The sequence below is a fragment of the Polistes fuscatus genome, unplaced genomic scaffold (assembly GCF_010416935.1).
Source record: "Polistes fuscatus isolate 324 unplaced genomic scaffold, CU_Pfus_HIC Scaffold9, whole genome shotgun sequence".
NCBI classification, from domain to species: domain Eukaryota; kingdom Metazoa; phylum Arthropoda; class Insecta; order Hymenoptera; family Vespidae; genus Polistes; species Polistes fuscatus.
The window spans coordinates 4942063-4958237 of NW_025113173.1; the positions used below are offsets into that span (position 1 = coordinate 4942063).

The 16175-nt window shown below is 31.8% G+C and overlaps 1 protein-coding gene and 1 long non-coding RNA gene across 4 annotated transcripts in view; both read right to left on the reverse strand.

Moving 5' to 3' along the window:
* The window catches only part of LOC122525339 (GATA-binding factor C-like), a 74246-nt gene extending 69295 nt beyond the window's left edge, over nucleotides 1-4951 (reverse strand). For all 3 annotated transcript variants that reach the window (XM_043648063.1, XM_043648065.1, XM_043648062.1), the window contains exon 1: nucleotides 4439-4951. In XM_043648063.1, the coding sequence (XP_043503998.1) occupies nucleotides 4439-4631 (193 nt within the window). In that variant the 5' untranslated portion in view covers nucleotides 4632-4951. The remainder of the gene's footprint in view (nucleotides 1-4438) is intronic.
* A 225-nt stretch (nucleotides 4952-5176) lies between these two features.
* Nucleotides 5177-15063, reverse strand: LOC122525340. Its single transcript, XR_006305761.1, has 2 exons — nucleotides 14667-15063; nucleotides 5177-5341 (listed from the first exon to the last, which is right to left on the reverse strand). It is a non-coding gene; the product is annotated as an uncharacterized LOC122525340 (long non-coding RNA).
* Between the last annotated feature and the right edge of the window lie 1112 nt (nucleotides 15064-16175).

Below are 16175 nucleotides of genomic sequence, written 5' to 3' on the forward strand. Positions count from 1 at the left end.
TGCAGTACCCACCACCAAGCTGCACTACCACCAGCACCAAAACCAGCACCAGCACCAGCAGCACCAACAGCAGCAGCAACACAGGCAGCAAATGCAACACACAGAGAAACTATGGACAACGAGACACGACGAGGATGAGGACGAGGATGAGGATGAGGATGAAAATAAGGACGAGGATGAGGACAAGAATGAAGAGTATGAAGAAGAAGAAGAAGAATCAGACCCTCCCGGACCCTCTTCTTCTTCGATCGGACGAGGAGGATGCAACGACGAAAGGAGGGGCCAAAGTTAAGAGAGTAAAAGAGTGTTTGTGTGTGTATGTGTGTGTGTGTGTGAGATGTGGTATAAAAGCAGCGCCTCCCGCGTGGCCTGCAATTACGTATGCACCTCTCCGAGAGGCAGCCCGTGGGCTTCGCGGTTGGCTGCGCTTCCTTCCTGTCTGCTGCAACCACCGTGCGTGCATTATGCATCCCGTTGCATGCGTCCATCTACCTTGTTTGTTTAGTATTTTTAACTTTTACTACTACTACTACACAACCAACCATCACAGACTACTACTACTACTCTCTATTCTTTATCTAGTATTTTATTTTATTTTATTTTATTTCTTTTTCTTTTCCTTTTTCTTGTTCTTCTTGACTTTGTTTCTTTCATTCGTCTAATTCAACCTAAATGAATTTTGTTGTTTTGCAAACGCGGCCCTTTTGCAATCGAGATATTAATATTTGTACACAATAATCATATTCTAACGTAATAATAACGGTATATATATATATATATATGATTGTAAAAGTTTGTTTTTAAAATATTACAACGATAAATAATTCGCGAAGAAACGGAAACGTAGATGGAGATGGAGATGAAGATGGAGATTGTAGCGCGATGATAAAAAAAAAAGAAACTAACGTCCGATTTCTTGGAAATTAGACTCTCCGCGAATAAAAAAAAAAAAGAAAAAAGAACAAGAAAAAGGATTAACATAAGATTATCTGTACCTCGTGTGTCTGGGTGTTTTGAAGCAAGTGCAAGCAAGCAAGCAAGCAAGCAAGCAAGCAAGCAAGCTTGGAATCATGGAAATCATCTACTACTTCTTCTTCTTCTTCTTCCTCTTCTTCTTCTTCTTCTTCTTCTTCTCCTCCAGTATACATAAAAAGAGTTGAGAAAGAAGGAAAGAAAGAAAGAAAGAAGAAGAAGATTTGATTCCGATTAGGACGGTCGTTTTTTGGGCAAGGCGAGGTAACAGAGGCCCGAGTATGATCCATGCACGTCGGCACGAATCAGGGATATCGCGTTCCAGGCCCTCGACGATCTAACCGGCTAGATCAAGTTTCCCCTACCCCTACCCCTTACCCCCTTCTCACCCCACCTAACAACCCCACCTCCTCCTCTCTTCCTTTCCACTCCTCTCCTCCACCACTTTTGCTTTTTCGTGACTTTTATCTATCTCTTTTTGTTCGACAAATTCCGCTTATTCTTCTTATTCTTCTTCTTCTTATTTTTTTTTTTCGTCTTCTTCATCTTCGTCTCCTTCTTCCTCGTCATCTTCTATCGCTTCGAAACTAAAATTTCAGTCAAACTTTATTCGAATTATTTTATCCCCTTTTCTGTGGAACCTTGAATTTTTATATATATATATATATATAAAAAAAGCTATATATATATATACTTTAATACTCGAGGGGAATCATCGATGAAGTGTTTTTACTTGAAATTAACCCTTTAACTTACAAAGACGCCTCAGAGGCGTCATAAGGTTATCGGACCAAAAACGAATAAGACGCCTCAGAGGCGTCGCAAGGTTATTTGACCAAAAACGAATAAGACGCCTCAGAGGCGTCGCAAGGTTTTGGGACCAAAAACGAATAAGACGCCTCAGAGGCGTCGTAAGTCTACCGGGCGAAAAAAACAAAACATTTCAGAATATTGTTTGGGCGGCCGTTCCAAATATGAATGTAAGAATATTTTTCGTAACTCTAGTTTTACACTTTCTTACTCTGATATTCTTACTCTCTACCTTGATTCTTTTCCCTCTTCACCCTTATACTCTGTTACTGTGTAATAAAGGTAAAAAGTTTTTATTTGAAGCTTACATAAAGTGAAGAATATTTGTTGGATCGATTTGAAATTTTCAGAGAATATACTTAATATATGTACATTCCGAAAATGAAAAAAACAAAAATCGATTTTTTTTAAATTCTAACTGCGTATAATCCCTTAAAATAAAAATGTTATTAATAATGGATTATTCAATTTGCAACAATAAGTCTTTTTTTGTTTAATAACCAACTAACCGTAATTATTTATCAAACATCTTGCAAAGTTAATTGTACCGCGCACGTGTATATACAAATCATAGGAAGTTTGAGATTAGTACAGTTTCGAGCGCTGAGCCAAGCTTGTGTTTATGTCGCTGCGCGCGACCGACTGGTGTCGCTTTAGGCCCGCACAGTTGGAAATTCGATCGTAAGGGAAAGGGTTAATTGAGTTACGAGTTAATTAAATATATTTGAAAGACATGAAAATATATATTTTTAGTCTAACTTTTAAACGCTATGATTCATTCATTCATTCATTCGATACCCATTTCGAATGAATAATTAAACGAAGAACAATTTTTTTTGTCGAATTTATTCAGAGTGGTAAAGTAAAAAAAAAGAAAAAGAAAATGAAAAATGCAAAAATAAATGATAAGAGTAAATATTCCAGGTGTTTTGATAACGTGTAATTAACAAATGAACTAAAAGCTGAGAAGACTTTCTCTCTCTATCTCTCTCTCTCTTTCTCTATCTATCTCATTCTTTGTCTCTCTTTTTATCTCTTGTCCTAGATGAAACATTAATATCTTAATTAGCGAGTATGAGAAGGGGAAGGGGACGGCGGCGGGGCGGCATCGTTTCGTTGCAGCTGGTCGTTGAACCGAGACTTTTTTCTATTCCCAACCCCCTTAGGGGTTGAAACAAGCAACCACTACCTTCAACTAGAGTATACACCACCTCGAGTAAAAGCTAGGTGTTCTCGTTCATATCAACTCCGTTCTATTCCTTCGTAATTTTTTTCTTCTTTTTTATTTTTTTACGCTGTTGGATCGTCGTTACTCCCGTAAATTAGTAATTAAACGATTTTTAATAATTTTCTTTTTTCTTCTTCTCATTTTACTACCAATGAGATACGAGTGGTTTTTTTTTAATACAAAATTTCGATATATGAAAAAAAGAAACTAAAAAAAGAAACAAAAAATTGTAAATATTTGCTCAATTAAATATAATAATACTAATTGTTAGATATATGAAAATTCATTTTTATACGCATTAAAAATACTCTATTATTATTATTATTATTATTATTGTTATTATTGTTATTAAAAAGTTTATACGGTAAGGAGACTTTTTATACACGTGTAATATATTTAACACGTCGTTGACTTTAGTAATTCAACTCTCTTTAAAAGAGGAACAGAGAGAATATTATTTCTACTTCTACTTCTACTTCTTAGATTATATTTTCAAATACAAAAGTATTCGAGTGAAAATAAAAAGGAAAACGTTTTTTAATAGCTATCACAATTTTCCCAACAACGAAACAAATAGGTTGTGTTGTACGTATAAACTTATTACTTAGATACCTAATCAAAAGATTTCTATTTTTTTTTTCTTCTTCTTCTTGTTTTTTTCTTACTAACCACAGAGAGATCAAAACACTCAACTATAATAGAGATATATCTCTTGTTACACACGCGAGCTATCTAAACAGACGAGAAAAGAAATCACTATGAATAACGTTGTCAATTCCCAGTGAACTATCAGCAATATCCACCTGGATACACAATGTATAATTATGACATTATATGAATAATACATCACGAGTTATCCAAGAATGTAGTTCTCCAAGAAATATATTACAATAATTGTGTTCGATAGATCTGAACTATTACATGACACTCGTTTATGTAGTATCTATTTCAAATAAAATAAAGTATTATATATATGGTACACGAGAAATATCTAATGAAAAATTTCATTAAATTAAATTTATCAACTAACGATATCAAATAAATATTAAATATATAATAAATATATAATAAAAAGAAAATATCTTAAAATTATATTATTCCGTATTTTATATCTATTTAACTGAATAAAATAAAAAATATATAAAACACATATAAGCCTAACAATGATATTTTACATATTAATAAAATACTTCCATCATAATTAGCCAATTTCTATGATTATAAATAAATAAACAAATAAATAAAAACATATAATAAAATAAAAGTGAGGAAACACACGTGACACATTTTAAATAAATTAATAAAAAAATAAATTTGAAAAATTTCTAATCGACGCAAAACCCCCTTTGAATAAATACGATTAAAAAAGAAATAATAAAAAAAGTAAAAGTAAAAGAAAATAAAAAAAGAGAAGATGGTCGTACTCACTGTGGGCGTAGTGCGCCGCCGCGGCAGCAGGGTGGTGGGGGGTTGGTCCGGCATGGGGGTAGTAACCCCTATAGTCGGTGGGATTGCCAACGACTCCGGCCACCCCAGCGGCTGCCGCCGAGGGCGGCTCCAGGGACGTTCGGGGTGGTTCGTACCATCTTGCTGCACTAGACTCGCTGCTCATATCCATCATGAAACGTTTCTTTTATTGTAATACTATTTTTATTACTTTATTTCTTTTATCTTTTCTTTCTTCTTCTTCTTCTTCTTATTATTATTATTATTATTAATTAATTTTCTAAACTTTTCTTTTTTATTAAAATGCCAATATCACCATCATCGTCACCATCACCACTACCACCACCACCACCACCACTACCTCCTCCTCCTCCTCCTATTTTTACTGAACCCTCAATTTCTTTCCGAAATATTTCACACACTTTTTCGTTTTTCCGAATGTCCGGCGATGAAAAATATCAACAGGAAGGAAATATTTGCAAAAGAGAGAGAGAGTGAGAGTGAGAGTGAGAGAGAGTGAGAGTGAGTGAGTGAGAGAGAGAGAGAGAGATTTAGTTAGGACGTATATCTAAATAAAAATAAAACAAAAATAAATATATTTAGATAATAACTAAAGGAAAGAAGGAAATTTTTTTTTGAATTAGGATAATTCCAAATGACGACACGTCATCGTCATTTTTTTTCTTCTCTTCTCTTCTTCTTCTCTTCTTCTTCTCTCAATTTTGTTCTATATTTGGGATTATTATTAATTCTTCCTTCGTTCCTTCCTTCCTTCCTGTGTTCATCGATTTGATCGATCGGAATAGAAAAAGGGTTTTGCTTAGTTTTATATCCGGAGGAGGTTTTTTTTTTTTTAATCGACGATTTTCTCTGCCTCGGCGCACGCTGAAACAAACAACATTTTCATTAGAATCTTGGGAGGGGTGGGGGGAGATTCATAAATCATAGGGTTGATTATATTTTATCGATCGTACGAAAATTTCGTTGAATTTTGTCGACCTCTTTGTCTTACTTTCTTACGTTTATGGGATAAGATATTGTTAGAAATTTTGTAAGAATGTTAATCAATAATAAATTATATTTGAATATTATGAATATTATTGCGAATAATCCTATCACGTGAATAAAAATCAAAACTTATATTATTTCTTTTTTTTCCATATCTTAAATCCATTTGACACACATCAAAATTGGAAAAAATTATTATACTTCGAACGAAAGTGGGATAAACGAATGAAAACCTTAATTCGATTGAATAATTTTTAATCAACGCGAACTATAATCTATCGTTTGATAAACTTTATTTTTTTTTTTTTATTTCATCTTTGTCTCAACGTTCTAATTGAATAAACGAACGAACGAATAAGAAATGAAAATAAAAATTCTTATTTCTTGCATTACCTTTCACGAACTTGTTTCCTTATTTTTATATTTTTTTATTTTTTTGTTTGTTTATTTCTTCTGCAACGAGTTTAAATTATTATAGTATAGTTAGGAGATAGTTGGAAGTATCGTGTACGTGGTTTTTTTTTTTGTCTACTTGCATCTTTCTTCTTCGATAGAATAGAAAGAGAATGAACGCACGCGCGTATCGTAAATTACACGTAACTCGATACGTGAGAATATCGATAGTCGTTTAGAGAGACGCGAACAAATAAGATTTATATTCCCCTTTATAGCCTAGTAGAAATAATTTGTCATAGTCTTTATGGGACCTCCAACGCTTCGTCCTTCGTCCTCGTCGTCGTCGTTGTCTTATGGCAAACCATAGATAAACCTACTCGATTACATTGTAAGTAAGAAACGTCAATCAGCCACCATCATTACGCACAATTTAATTTAAACGTTATTTCACATTATTATCGGTGATTTTATTCTTTCTTCATTCTTTTTTTTTTATTTTAATTTTATTGAAATGATCTCGTCGAAAATATATTTCACTTTGATCTTATTTTTTTTTATGGTTTATAAATGAAACGATTTAAATGGTAGAAGATTATTTATTTTACGCTTGAAACTTGTTTCGATAAAAAAAAAAAGAAAAATTACGCAACGAGTTTACACGAGAATTGATAAAAAGAAGATTTTTCGACAAATTTTCTATACAACGATTAGACGAATTGTAATTAAAAACTTACCACCATAGGAGTCAGATAGAAAATCTTGAAAGTGTTGGAACAACGAGAGTGAGATTTTGATAAGAAAAAAAAAAAAAACAGAATGGAAGATCTTTCGTTAATTACCACCTGATCAGTGCTTTAGTGAGAACACACTGAGGTACTCGACGATAAAGTGGCACAAAACGATTTATCAATAAGCTCGTGGCCGATCAAGGTCATCGATGACGTAATCAAACCAGGGAAAAAGTAAGAGAGAGAAAGAAAAAAGATTGTGCCATTTCGAAACGCTCACCCACCCCTGCCACCACCCCCTTCGAAATATCGAACCAATTCTTTCAACCATTCTTTAAACTATGCTAATCTTATTCTCGAAACAATATAAATATCCAAATAATTGTGCATAATTGTGCAATTTGTCAGGATTCATTTAAAAATTAATAAACAAATAGAAATAATATATTTCACACGTAACTGAAATATATTAAAATAAAATAAAAATAATTTCTTATATGCGTACATCTATTATTTAACATATAGTAATTAAAAAATAAATTTAACAAATATATATATTTTGTAAAACTATTAAAAATAATTTTTTATATAAGTAGATCTATCTTAACATATAGTAAAAAATTAAAAGATCAAAATTTAACAAATTTATTTTTTATAAAACGAAGAGAAAGAACGAAACATCGATAAAAATAATAAATAAATATATTCGTTAATCCCCTTCCTTCCTTCCACCCCTCTCCGTACAATGTACTTTATCTTTTTTTTTTCAATTGTTTTGCTTTCTTTTTTTTTCCTTATCGTTCGCAAAACGGAGTCCACGAAAATTGTCCTCTCACAAAAAAAGAAAAAAAAAAGAAAAAAAAGAAAAAAAAAAAAAAGAGTAGAGAGCAAATAAAATACTCGAAAACGATATAGCCGATAAGATAATGAGCAAGGGACTCTCCTTGGATAAGATTATCGTTGACGGAATGTACGGGGGACCCATGTTTTATATATCCGACGATTGATTTTTGAACGAACCTAATTTTTTTTCTTTTTTTTTTCTTCCCCTTTTTTATTTTATTTCATTCGTCAGAGATTTCAAACGCGTATCACCAATTCGCGATTTCGAACATATTTTAATATACTACTACTACTACTACTACTACTACTACCTGTGTAGTACTTCTTATCTCTCGTTAATAGCTTTTTTTTTATTATTATTATTATTATTATTATTCATCTTATTTACATATAATTATTTAATCCGACGGTCAATTAAACACGATCAAGTATATCATGTTACGATCATCTATCAAATATACTTTACGAGTATATTTACATTCAATAAACGAAAGATAAAATACAAATCTATATATATTAAAATGTAGGAAATTAATTCCATCGGCTAATATGATTCCGATATGATTGTTTGATCGTTTAAATAAAAAAAAAAATAAAAAAAGAAAAGAAAAAAAGAAAAGAAAAATTAATCCAATTATTTCCACGATGAATTACTTTTTTTTTTCTTTTGTCTATTATTCTTCTCTATTTCTTTTTTCTTTTTTTTTTTCAAATAAATCAATAAATTATCAAACATAAATTTCTACACAATTTCTTTTTCTTTTCAATTTTCCTGTGATATTTATGCGACGATTATTTAAGAAGACATATTTTTGTTCGTTGCTTTTCTTTTTCTTTTTTTTTTAATGCGATTAAAAAAAAAGATTTGGGGAACGAATTTAGATCCGATAATCATTGGTAGGTAGCACATCGATCAATCATGTTCCCCACTCAAAAATTTCGACGGATCCGATCGGTGTTTATTATCGAACGCGATTATCTTTACGATTATTCCGCCAATCCGAATCGGATAAACTCGAACAATATATTTTTTATTTTTAATACACATATCTATGCGTGAATTTTTGTTCTCTCGCACTTCGAACAATTCTTCTTCTTTGATAACGATTATAGAAGAAGATAATCATTGAAATATTTACAATCAATCTCTCTCATTTCAATTAACATTGTTAACTAATTGTCCAAATATAAATCAAATCAAAAATCAAATCAAATCAAATCAAATCGAATCGAATCAAATCAAATCAAATCGAATATAAAAATAAAAGTGAAATAAAATGTGAATATAAATAAAATTAACAGTCTGATATATATAATAAAAATAAATTTAACCGATAGATATGAAATACCGGACTTTTGTACGTCGTACCAATAAGAAAGAAAGAAAGAAAAAAATAAAATAAGAAAGAAGAAGAAGAAAAAGATAAGAAAAATCATCGTCAAGATAACGAACGTTGAACTATCGCTGAAAGACTTTGACCGAATACGAAAAAGATTATTCAGATTACGACGTTGTTAATTCGCAGACTAGAAATCTAAAAAGGGTAGTAGTTAGATAAATAGATAGATAGATGAAAATATAGATGAAAGGAAAAAGAATAATTTCTTAATTTTAAAAGAACAACAACAATAACAAAAAAGAAAAAGTATTCAATTTCCTTGCAATTAAATGAAATCAATCAAACTAACATTTTCATTAATAAATTATTCAATTATCCCAAATTAACGATTAATTCTAAACAAAATTTAAAGATTCGTTCCACATAACTCAAATATATGATTAACTTTAGTTTGAATTTATTTCAAAATGGATAACAAAAAATTAGATTTAAAAGATATAGTATATATATATGTTTGTGTGTGTGTGTGTGTGTATGTGTTTGTGCATTATTGGGGTCTTATCTATCCGAAAATACACACGTCTCGTCCAAAAGTCGAAGAATCTACCCAACAATAATATAATCGTCGGAGAGTTCCATCGAAACCATCGATTCGATCACGTATCGATTTCTAATCTTATCAAAAATTCGTTAATCTCGTTTTCCTTGAAAGCTACGGAAAAAAAAAGAAGAGAAAAAAAAAGAAGAAGAAAAAAAAACTGGCCAACAACGTTTTTTCGGCAGGTGCAAACCACGTGCCCCTCGCGTTATGACTAAAAAAAAAGAAAATTATATTCGCGTATACCTTGTGTACAATTTGTACGCAATCGTGGGATTTGGGTTAAACGCCAATTTGTTTTCTTCCTTTTTGATTTTAATAAATTCATTCGAATTCTGACACGCATCCCATCATTAAAAAATAAATAAATAAAAATAATTTATTCGTTTTACCGATATTAATATTATGGTTTTCCTTAGACCACGTTTATCGTGAGAAGAATATCCCAATGCACAGGTAGAATCAAATCAAATTCTAATTAGAAATATATTCACGTTTTCTATTTAAAAAAAAAAAGAATATCCATTGACATTTTTATTAAAAATTTAAAACGCGAATAAACCATAGAAAATTTCTCGAATTATTCCTTTTCAATTGAAAATTGTATTCTAAACGAATAAAATCATCATCATTCGGATATAATATAATGTTTCACAAAAGCAACACAACAACGGTTAACATCTTCATTATGGGAAAATGTTAAAAGTCACTCGACACTTGGGAATTAGAAAAGATTTATATCAGAAAAACTATTTTATATCAAGCCAAAGAAATTTGTCTTTTTCACGCATTCTATGTGACACAAAATTATATTAACGTTGGTAAACCATAGAAAATTTTCAAATCATTTCATTCTAAGAATGAGAAAAGATTTACGATCATCAAAAAAAGTATTCTTTCAATCTCAAAGAAAGGAAAAACAAATTCTTCCATTTCGATTCGGTTACACTATAGAAAAGAATTTATGTTTTAACACTTCTTCTTTTAAAATAATATCTTTTAAAATAATAATATAATAATCTTAAATCTTTATAATAATTTTAAATCTTTTAAAATAAATCTTTTAAAATAATACACAAAAATTCACAACGTCACGCGATGTTTCCACAATTCTCAAACAATTCACCCAAGACGCGTTGACAGGTTTCCCATAAAAAAAAAAAAAAAAAAATAAAAGAAAAGAGTCTAAAAAATACATACATAAAATTAATTGAAATTCGAATACGAAGTTTCAAAGTTTATTTTAATATCGGTCACTAAATTGTGTTTTTTTAAATGCCAATACCTACTATATTAACCACCATAACTACCACTATTCCCTTATTTTTCAACAGGGGATGTATCCTTAAGAAAAATATATCGTAGAAAGATAGGGGAAAGGAGGAAAAAAAAAGGTTAGAAGATCGTAAGAAAAAGATGTGTGTTCGAAACTCGCGTACAATCGTGGCCGTCGGTCGAGCAATGGGGTCCCATATATCGGACCCCCTATCGAATCCCTCTATCGTTTCGATCTTTTACTCTCCTTCTTCTTCTTCCTTTCCCTTATAAAACGAAAGCCGATATCTTCTTGAGGAATATACCGTTCATGTTGACGACACAACAAGAAGAAGAAGCTCGCGATTCGATTATTCGAAGATCACAAATTGCAGCCAAATAGGAAACATCATGTCATATTGTAAATATTTATAAATATTAATTACATATATTATACGATTTATTATTTATTATTTTATACGATTGATATATTTAATCGATAATTATTTATGAATAATAAACATATTCGATAATTGAGTGAATTTTGTTTTTGATTTATTTTCCTAATGCTAAATTCCTTTACATATATTTTTACAAGGAACAAATTTTTGTCCTCGTTGAATTTGAACGTTGAAATAAAAAGAAATAAAAATGAAATATAGATGTTCTTTGAGATTTATTATGGTTATCGAATATTCTTATCTGATAAGAATAATTCTAGGTAAAAGCCTAAACTTGTAATCATTATACGATATTTCTTTTTTTATCTACACGTAGAAAGCGTTGTTGCATCGATATGGGACAAAATCCGTATAATATATTATTTCAATGTTGGTAACAATATTGTAAGGAAATTTTATAGACAATTTATTAGTTTACAACAAAAAAATCTATAACGAAAGTATTTGTTAAATATTTTAAACAATTTTATAAAGTAAATATAAAATTCAAATGATAAAATATCACTCGTCAAAGGTACAAATTGTAAAATAAGTTTTTTCATTTTTAATTTCACGGACTCGTGTGAGAAAATTATGATTTATACGTTTAAGCTGTTAACATAAGGCTCAGCGTGATCTAGTTTTAATCATTAAAACAAACAAACAAACGTTTCTAACGTCAAACGATCGATCGATCATATTTCTAATTCTTTTGAGAACAAAAAAAAATAAACGTAAAACTAGACAAGTGTTACACGCGATATCCGTGACTTACTTGCAAATTGTACATTTTCTCAAGAGTTTAAATACGGCAACTTTGAATACTTAAAATAAGGTAATTTGCGTTTACTCGAATTCTACATAAATGAACAACAATAATTAAAAAAAAAATAAAAGAAGGAGAAAAAAAAAGAAAAAAGAAAAGGAAAGATACTTTAAATGCACCATCGTCTCGCTAATAAACGAGGGTAATTCGCGGCTAATAAACGAAAACAGAAACCTCCTCAGTGGCGTTTATTATACTTGCAAATTGGCAATTACTATACATATTCAAGCTATGGAATAATAATAATCGCGTACACCTTTTTTAGTTGCGAATCTTTTTCGATCGTCGAAATAAAAATAAAAAAGAAAAAAAAGAAAAAAAAGAAAAAAAAACACCACTTTTAACGGTAATAACGAGCCCGAAAACTTCTACTACTTCTTCTTCTTCTTCTTCTCACATTCTTCCATCATTTTTAAGTTTTCGAATTCCGGAAAAGAGAAAAATAAACGAAGAGGGAAAAATAAATATGCATATGTTTATACTAAAAAAAAAGAAAAATATTGAAAAATATCTAAGGAAAAAATAATCTTAAAAATAAAATAAAATAAAATAAAATGTCGAAATGTGAAAAGAAAAAAATACTTTCAACGATATTTTCTTATTCCTCAATAATACTTTTTCTATTTTAAAGACATTTTATCGTTGAATATTTTTCGAGTTACTTGACTTCATAGACACCCCATACACACCCCATACACATGTACAAAAACATATAAATTTCCTTTCTTTCCTTCTTTCCTTACTTATTTACTTCTATAACCATAGAATTTTTCTTTTCGACGATTCCGTAAAGAAAAGATGATTCTTTCTTGAGCAAAAGTAAAAGAGAGAAGGATAAAGTTGGAGACTAGCTAGGTAACACACAAAGCTACCTGTTCTGCAACCTCAAATTCCTCTCTACCCGACGGAGCTGTTGGCCACTCGAGCGTACTCGACTTTCGTTTCTCCCGTCAAAGCAAATCCCCGTTCTTCGCTTTTACGCCTTAACGATTGCGTTTTTTTCGAAGTTATCTCTCTCTTTCTCTCTCTCTCTCTCTCTTTTCTTTATTCGACTCATCCTCCTTTCGACAACAACCAACAACAACACGCCTCGCTCTTTTTAAAACCAATCCACACTCATTCAAAAAGAAATTCAATCATTCTTCCCCCCCCCCACCCGCCCCTATTATTCGAACCAAAAAAGAAATCGTATAAAGAGTGGTGGTGCATATAAAAAAGAAGAAAAGAATACGAATAGAATGAAATTCAAATTCGAATTAATATTTAATCGAACTCGACGATCAATTTATTTTCCAAATTCTTTTTACCTTAAGGCTCAAATATCAATATTAGATTTCAAAGTTTCCATCAAATTTGTGTATAGATTGTGTATATGCATACAAGATAACACAGTTCATGCAAATGATTCATACTTATATCCCCCCCCCTCCCACTAGATAATAAAATATCGTTAGATTAATTATTTCGTTAACACAGACACAATGATTAGATGAACTTAATTTTAAACGTATGCGATAATATTCATTTTATAATTTATTCGTTAATTAAGTATACTAAAACGTATAATCGTAATGTTAAAAACATTAATGAGAATTTTTGTTGAAATGATATAAAAGAGAAACGTCGGCAACGTTCATAGATTTGAGAAGAAGGCTCACAGCCAACTCGCATAAATTAATTTAATTCGCGTAGCTTTTGAAACGATTCAAACGACCCCGTCGGAAACCTACGTTCACTCACTCTCTCTCTCTCTCTCTCTTTCTCTCTTTATTTCTTTCATTCTTTCTCTTTCTCGTGTTCTACGCTCTCTTCTCTTTTCTAAAGCATTTTCAAGCAACCTAGATTACGTCTTTGACGAGTCTATATTTAGTTACTTTGCATCCGTCGCGTGCTAATATATCCTACAAGATCAAATAAACTTGAAAGTATGTATCCTGGTAACACGATGATGATCATCAGAATGATCTATATCACCAACAACTAATTGATAAATGCACTGAACAACTTAAAAAAAAAAAGAACAAAAATAATCAATCAATAATTGATTAATAAAAAAAATTAATTTTTAATTAATTATTTAATTAAAAGTGCAATGTAGATTAGAAGTGGTCCCTGACACTACTGCAACACCGTTCTCTGATATTCTCAAAATGAATGAAAATATTTTCTATTACCAATCGTTACGCGAACAAACGAATAAATCCTACTCGAATTAAATATACGATTTAATTCAACGATTAATCGTAATAATCTAAACACAATCGATATTCTAATCGTCGAATTTCATTAACCAAAATTATAAATATATATATATATATACGTACCCGCGTAATAACAGTACTAAAAGAATCAATCTTCAGTGGAATAAAGATATTAGATCTACACGAAAAATCAATCTTTCAGATATCCGACAAGGCAACAGTTCCACGCACTGATCGACAATAACCCCGATATCAAACTAGTTTTATGAAGGAGAGAACAAAAAAAAAAAAGAAAAAGAAGAAAAAGAAAGAGAAAAAAAAAACGCGATAAGAATTGGAACAACAAGCGATGATTTTGAGATAAGTTTTCGGCAATTGTTTCGTTTTGATGAAAGTAAGACAAAGAGGGGGCGCGGAGGGGGGGAGGATATGATAAATGCGATATAATTTATCTATTACTAGATTACGATATAAATTTGATAATCCGATATACATGGCGACGAAGATCCCGCCGACGCCGATTCAAACGCGATTGATTTCAAAAGATATACCACCGATCAAATTAATTTCACCTACCTTATCACAAAGCGTGGATCCCGGGGCAGATGAAAGAAACAACAAGCCGATATTAGAAGTGCAGCCAGACACAAAACTGCAGGATGCCGGGGAACGAACCGGCAAGCTTCCTTAAAAAGCTGCCAATTCGTACCAACTCGTGTGATCGTAGTTTCTTATTTTTTTTTTCTTTTCTTTTCTTTTGTCAATATTATTGCTTCGAGGAAGCTTTTTCAAGGTTTTATTATATAAAAAAAAAAATCTCAGTTATCACTATTTTACCACCAACACTTTACACCGTACACACACACAGCACATCGTGGCGCGTTTCCTAATGGTATGTTTTTCGTAATATTTTGTTCCTTCCTTCCTGTCCTTTCTTCTCTTTGTCTCCCTCCCCAACCCCTCTCTCTCTCTCCTCTCTCACTCACTCTCTCTCACTCTCTCTTCTTTTCGTAATTATTTTGTTTACAAAACTTTGCGTCTTTTTTTTTCATTCAATCGACTTCGACTGTCTTGTAGCGACGTCCTCAAGCACTGAAATCTCGTTGCTTTTTGTTCTCTTTTGCGTTTACACGTCCTTTCTCTCTCTCTCCCTCTCTCTCTCCAACGATTTCTTCTTTTACATAAAAGTATTTGTTGTTAATAGAAAATACGATATTCTCGAATATGGCGAACTATCCTGTCAACCGTATTACGTCAGTTGTCGTTACACACTAGTATTTATTCTTCATTAATTATTGAACTTTTTATCACGCTATATTGTTGTTAAGAGGAAGGGGGTAAGAGGTAATACATACACGTACTCGTTTGTAAGTTAGTAGTAGAGAAGTATATGGTTATTGTTAAAGAGAAACGCGCGCGCGCGCGTTAACACTGACCCTCGATGCGTCTTATGTGGCACCCGGCGCGGAACTAAGGCGCACGAAAACACGGGCCTACGTGGCCCCCACGTTCACCCAGCTTCGATCAACTTCGCGAACGTTCGGTTATCTACGGTTACGCCTATGAGTCCTACCAACGGTCCAACCTACCGCGGGCGTTGACTCATCTCCGCTCACTTCTCTTCACTTCTCTCCCTCCCACCCTCCTTCTTTCCCTCCCACCCTCTTTCTTTCTCTCCCACCACTGACAATACCCGCACCCCCACCACCTACTATTTCTCCGTCACTCTAGCTAGGTATAATACTAATACTATTTAATTTCATCGTACACATACGCTGCTAACTAGGTAGTATGTATTTATTAAAGTAGCAGATAGAACACTAACTCTCGTAGTTTTACCTTTATTTGCATATTAGATATTCAAACGTGTGTGTTTTCCTACTTACTTTTCCAACATCGGGAATGCTCGTTTATGCAGATTAATCGCATACTTTGCTGGACTTTTCAAGATGCTACGAATGCACCGGATTGTTTCCTTTCTTCTTCTTTTATGCTGTTTTAAATTTTATTTTGTTTACTGTATCAACGAAAAATCTTTCATCGACCTAATGTTATACTTACCTGATTTATCTCTTATAATATTTT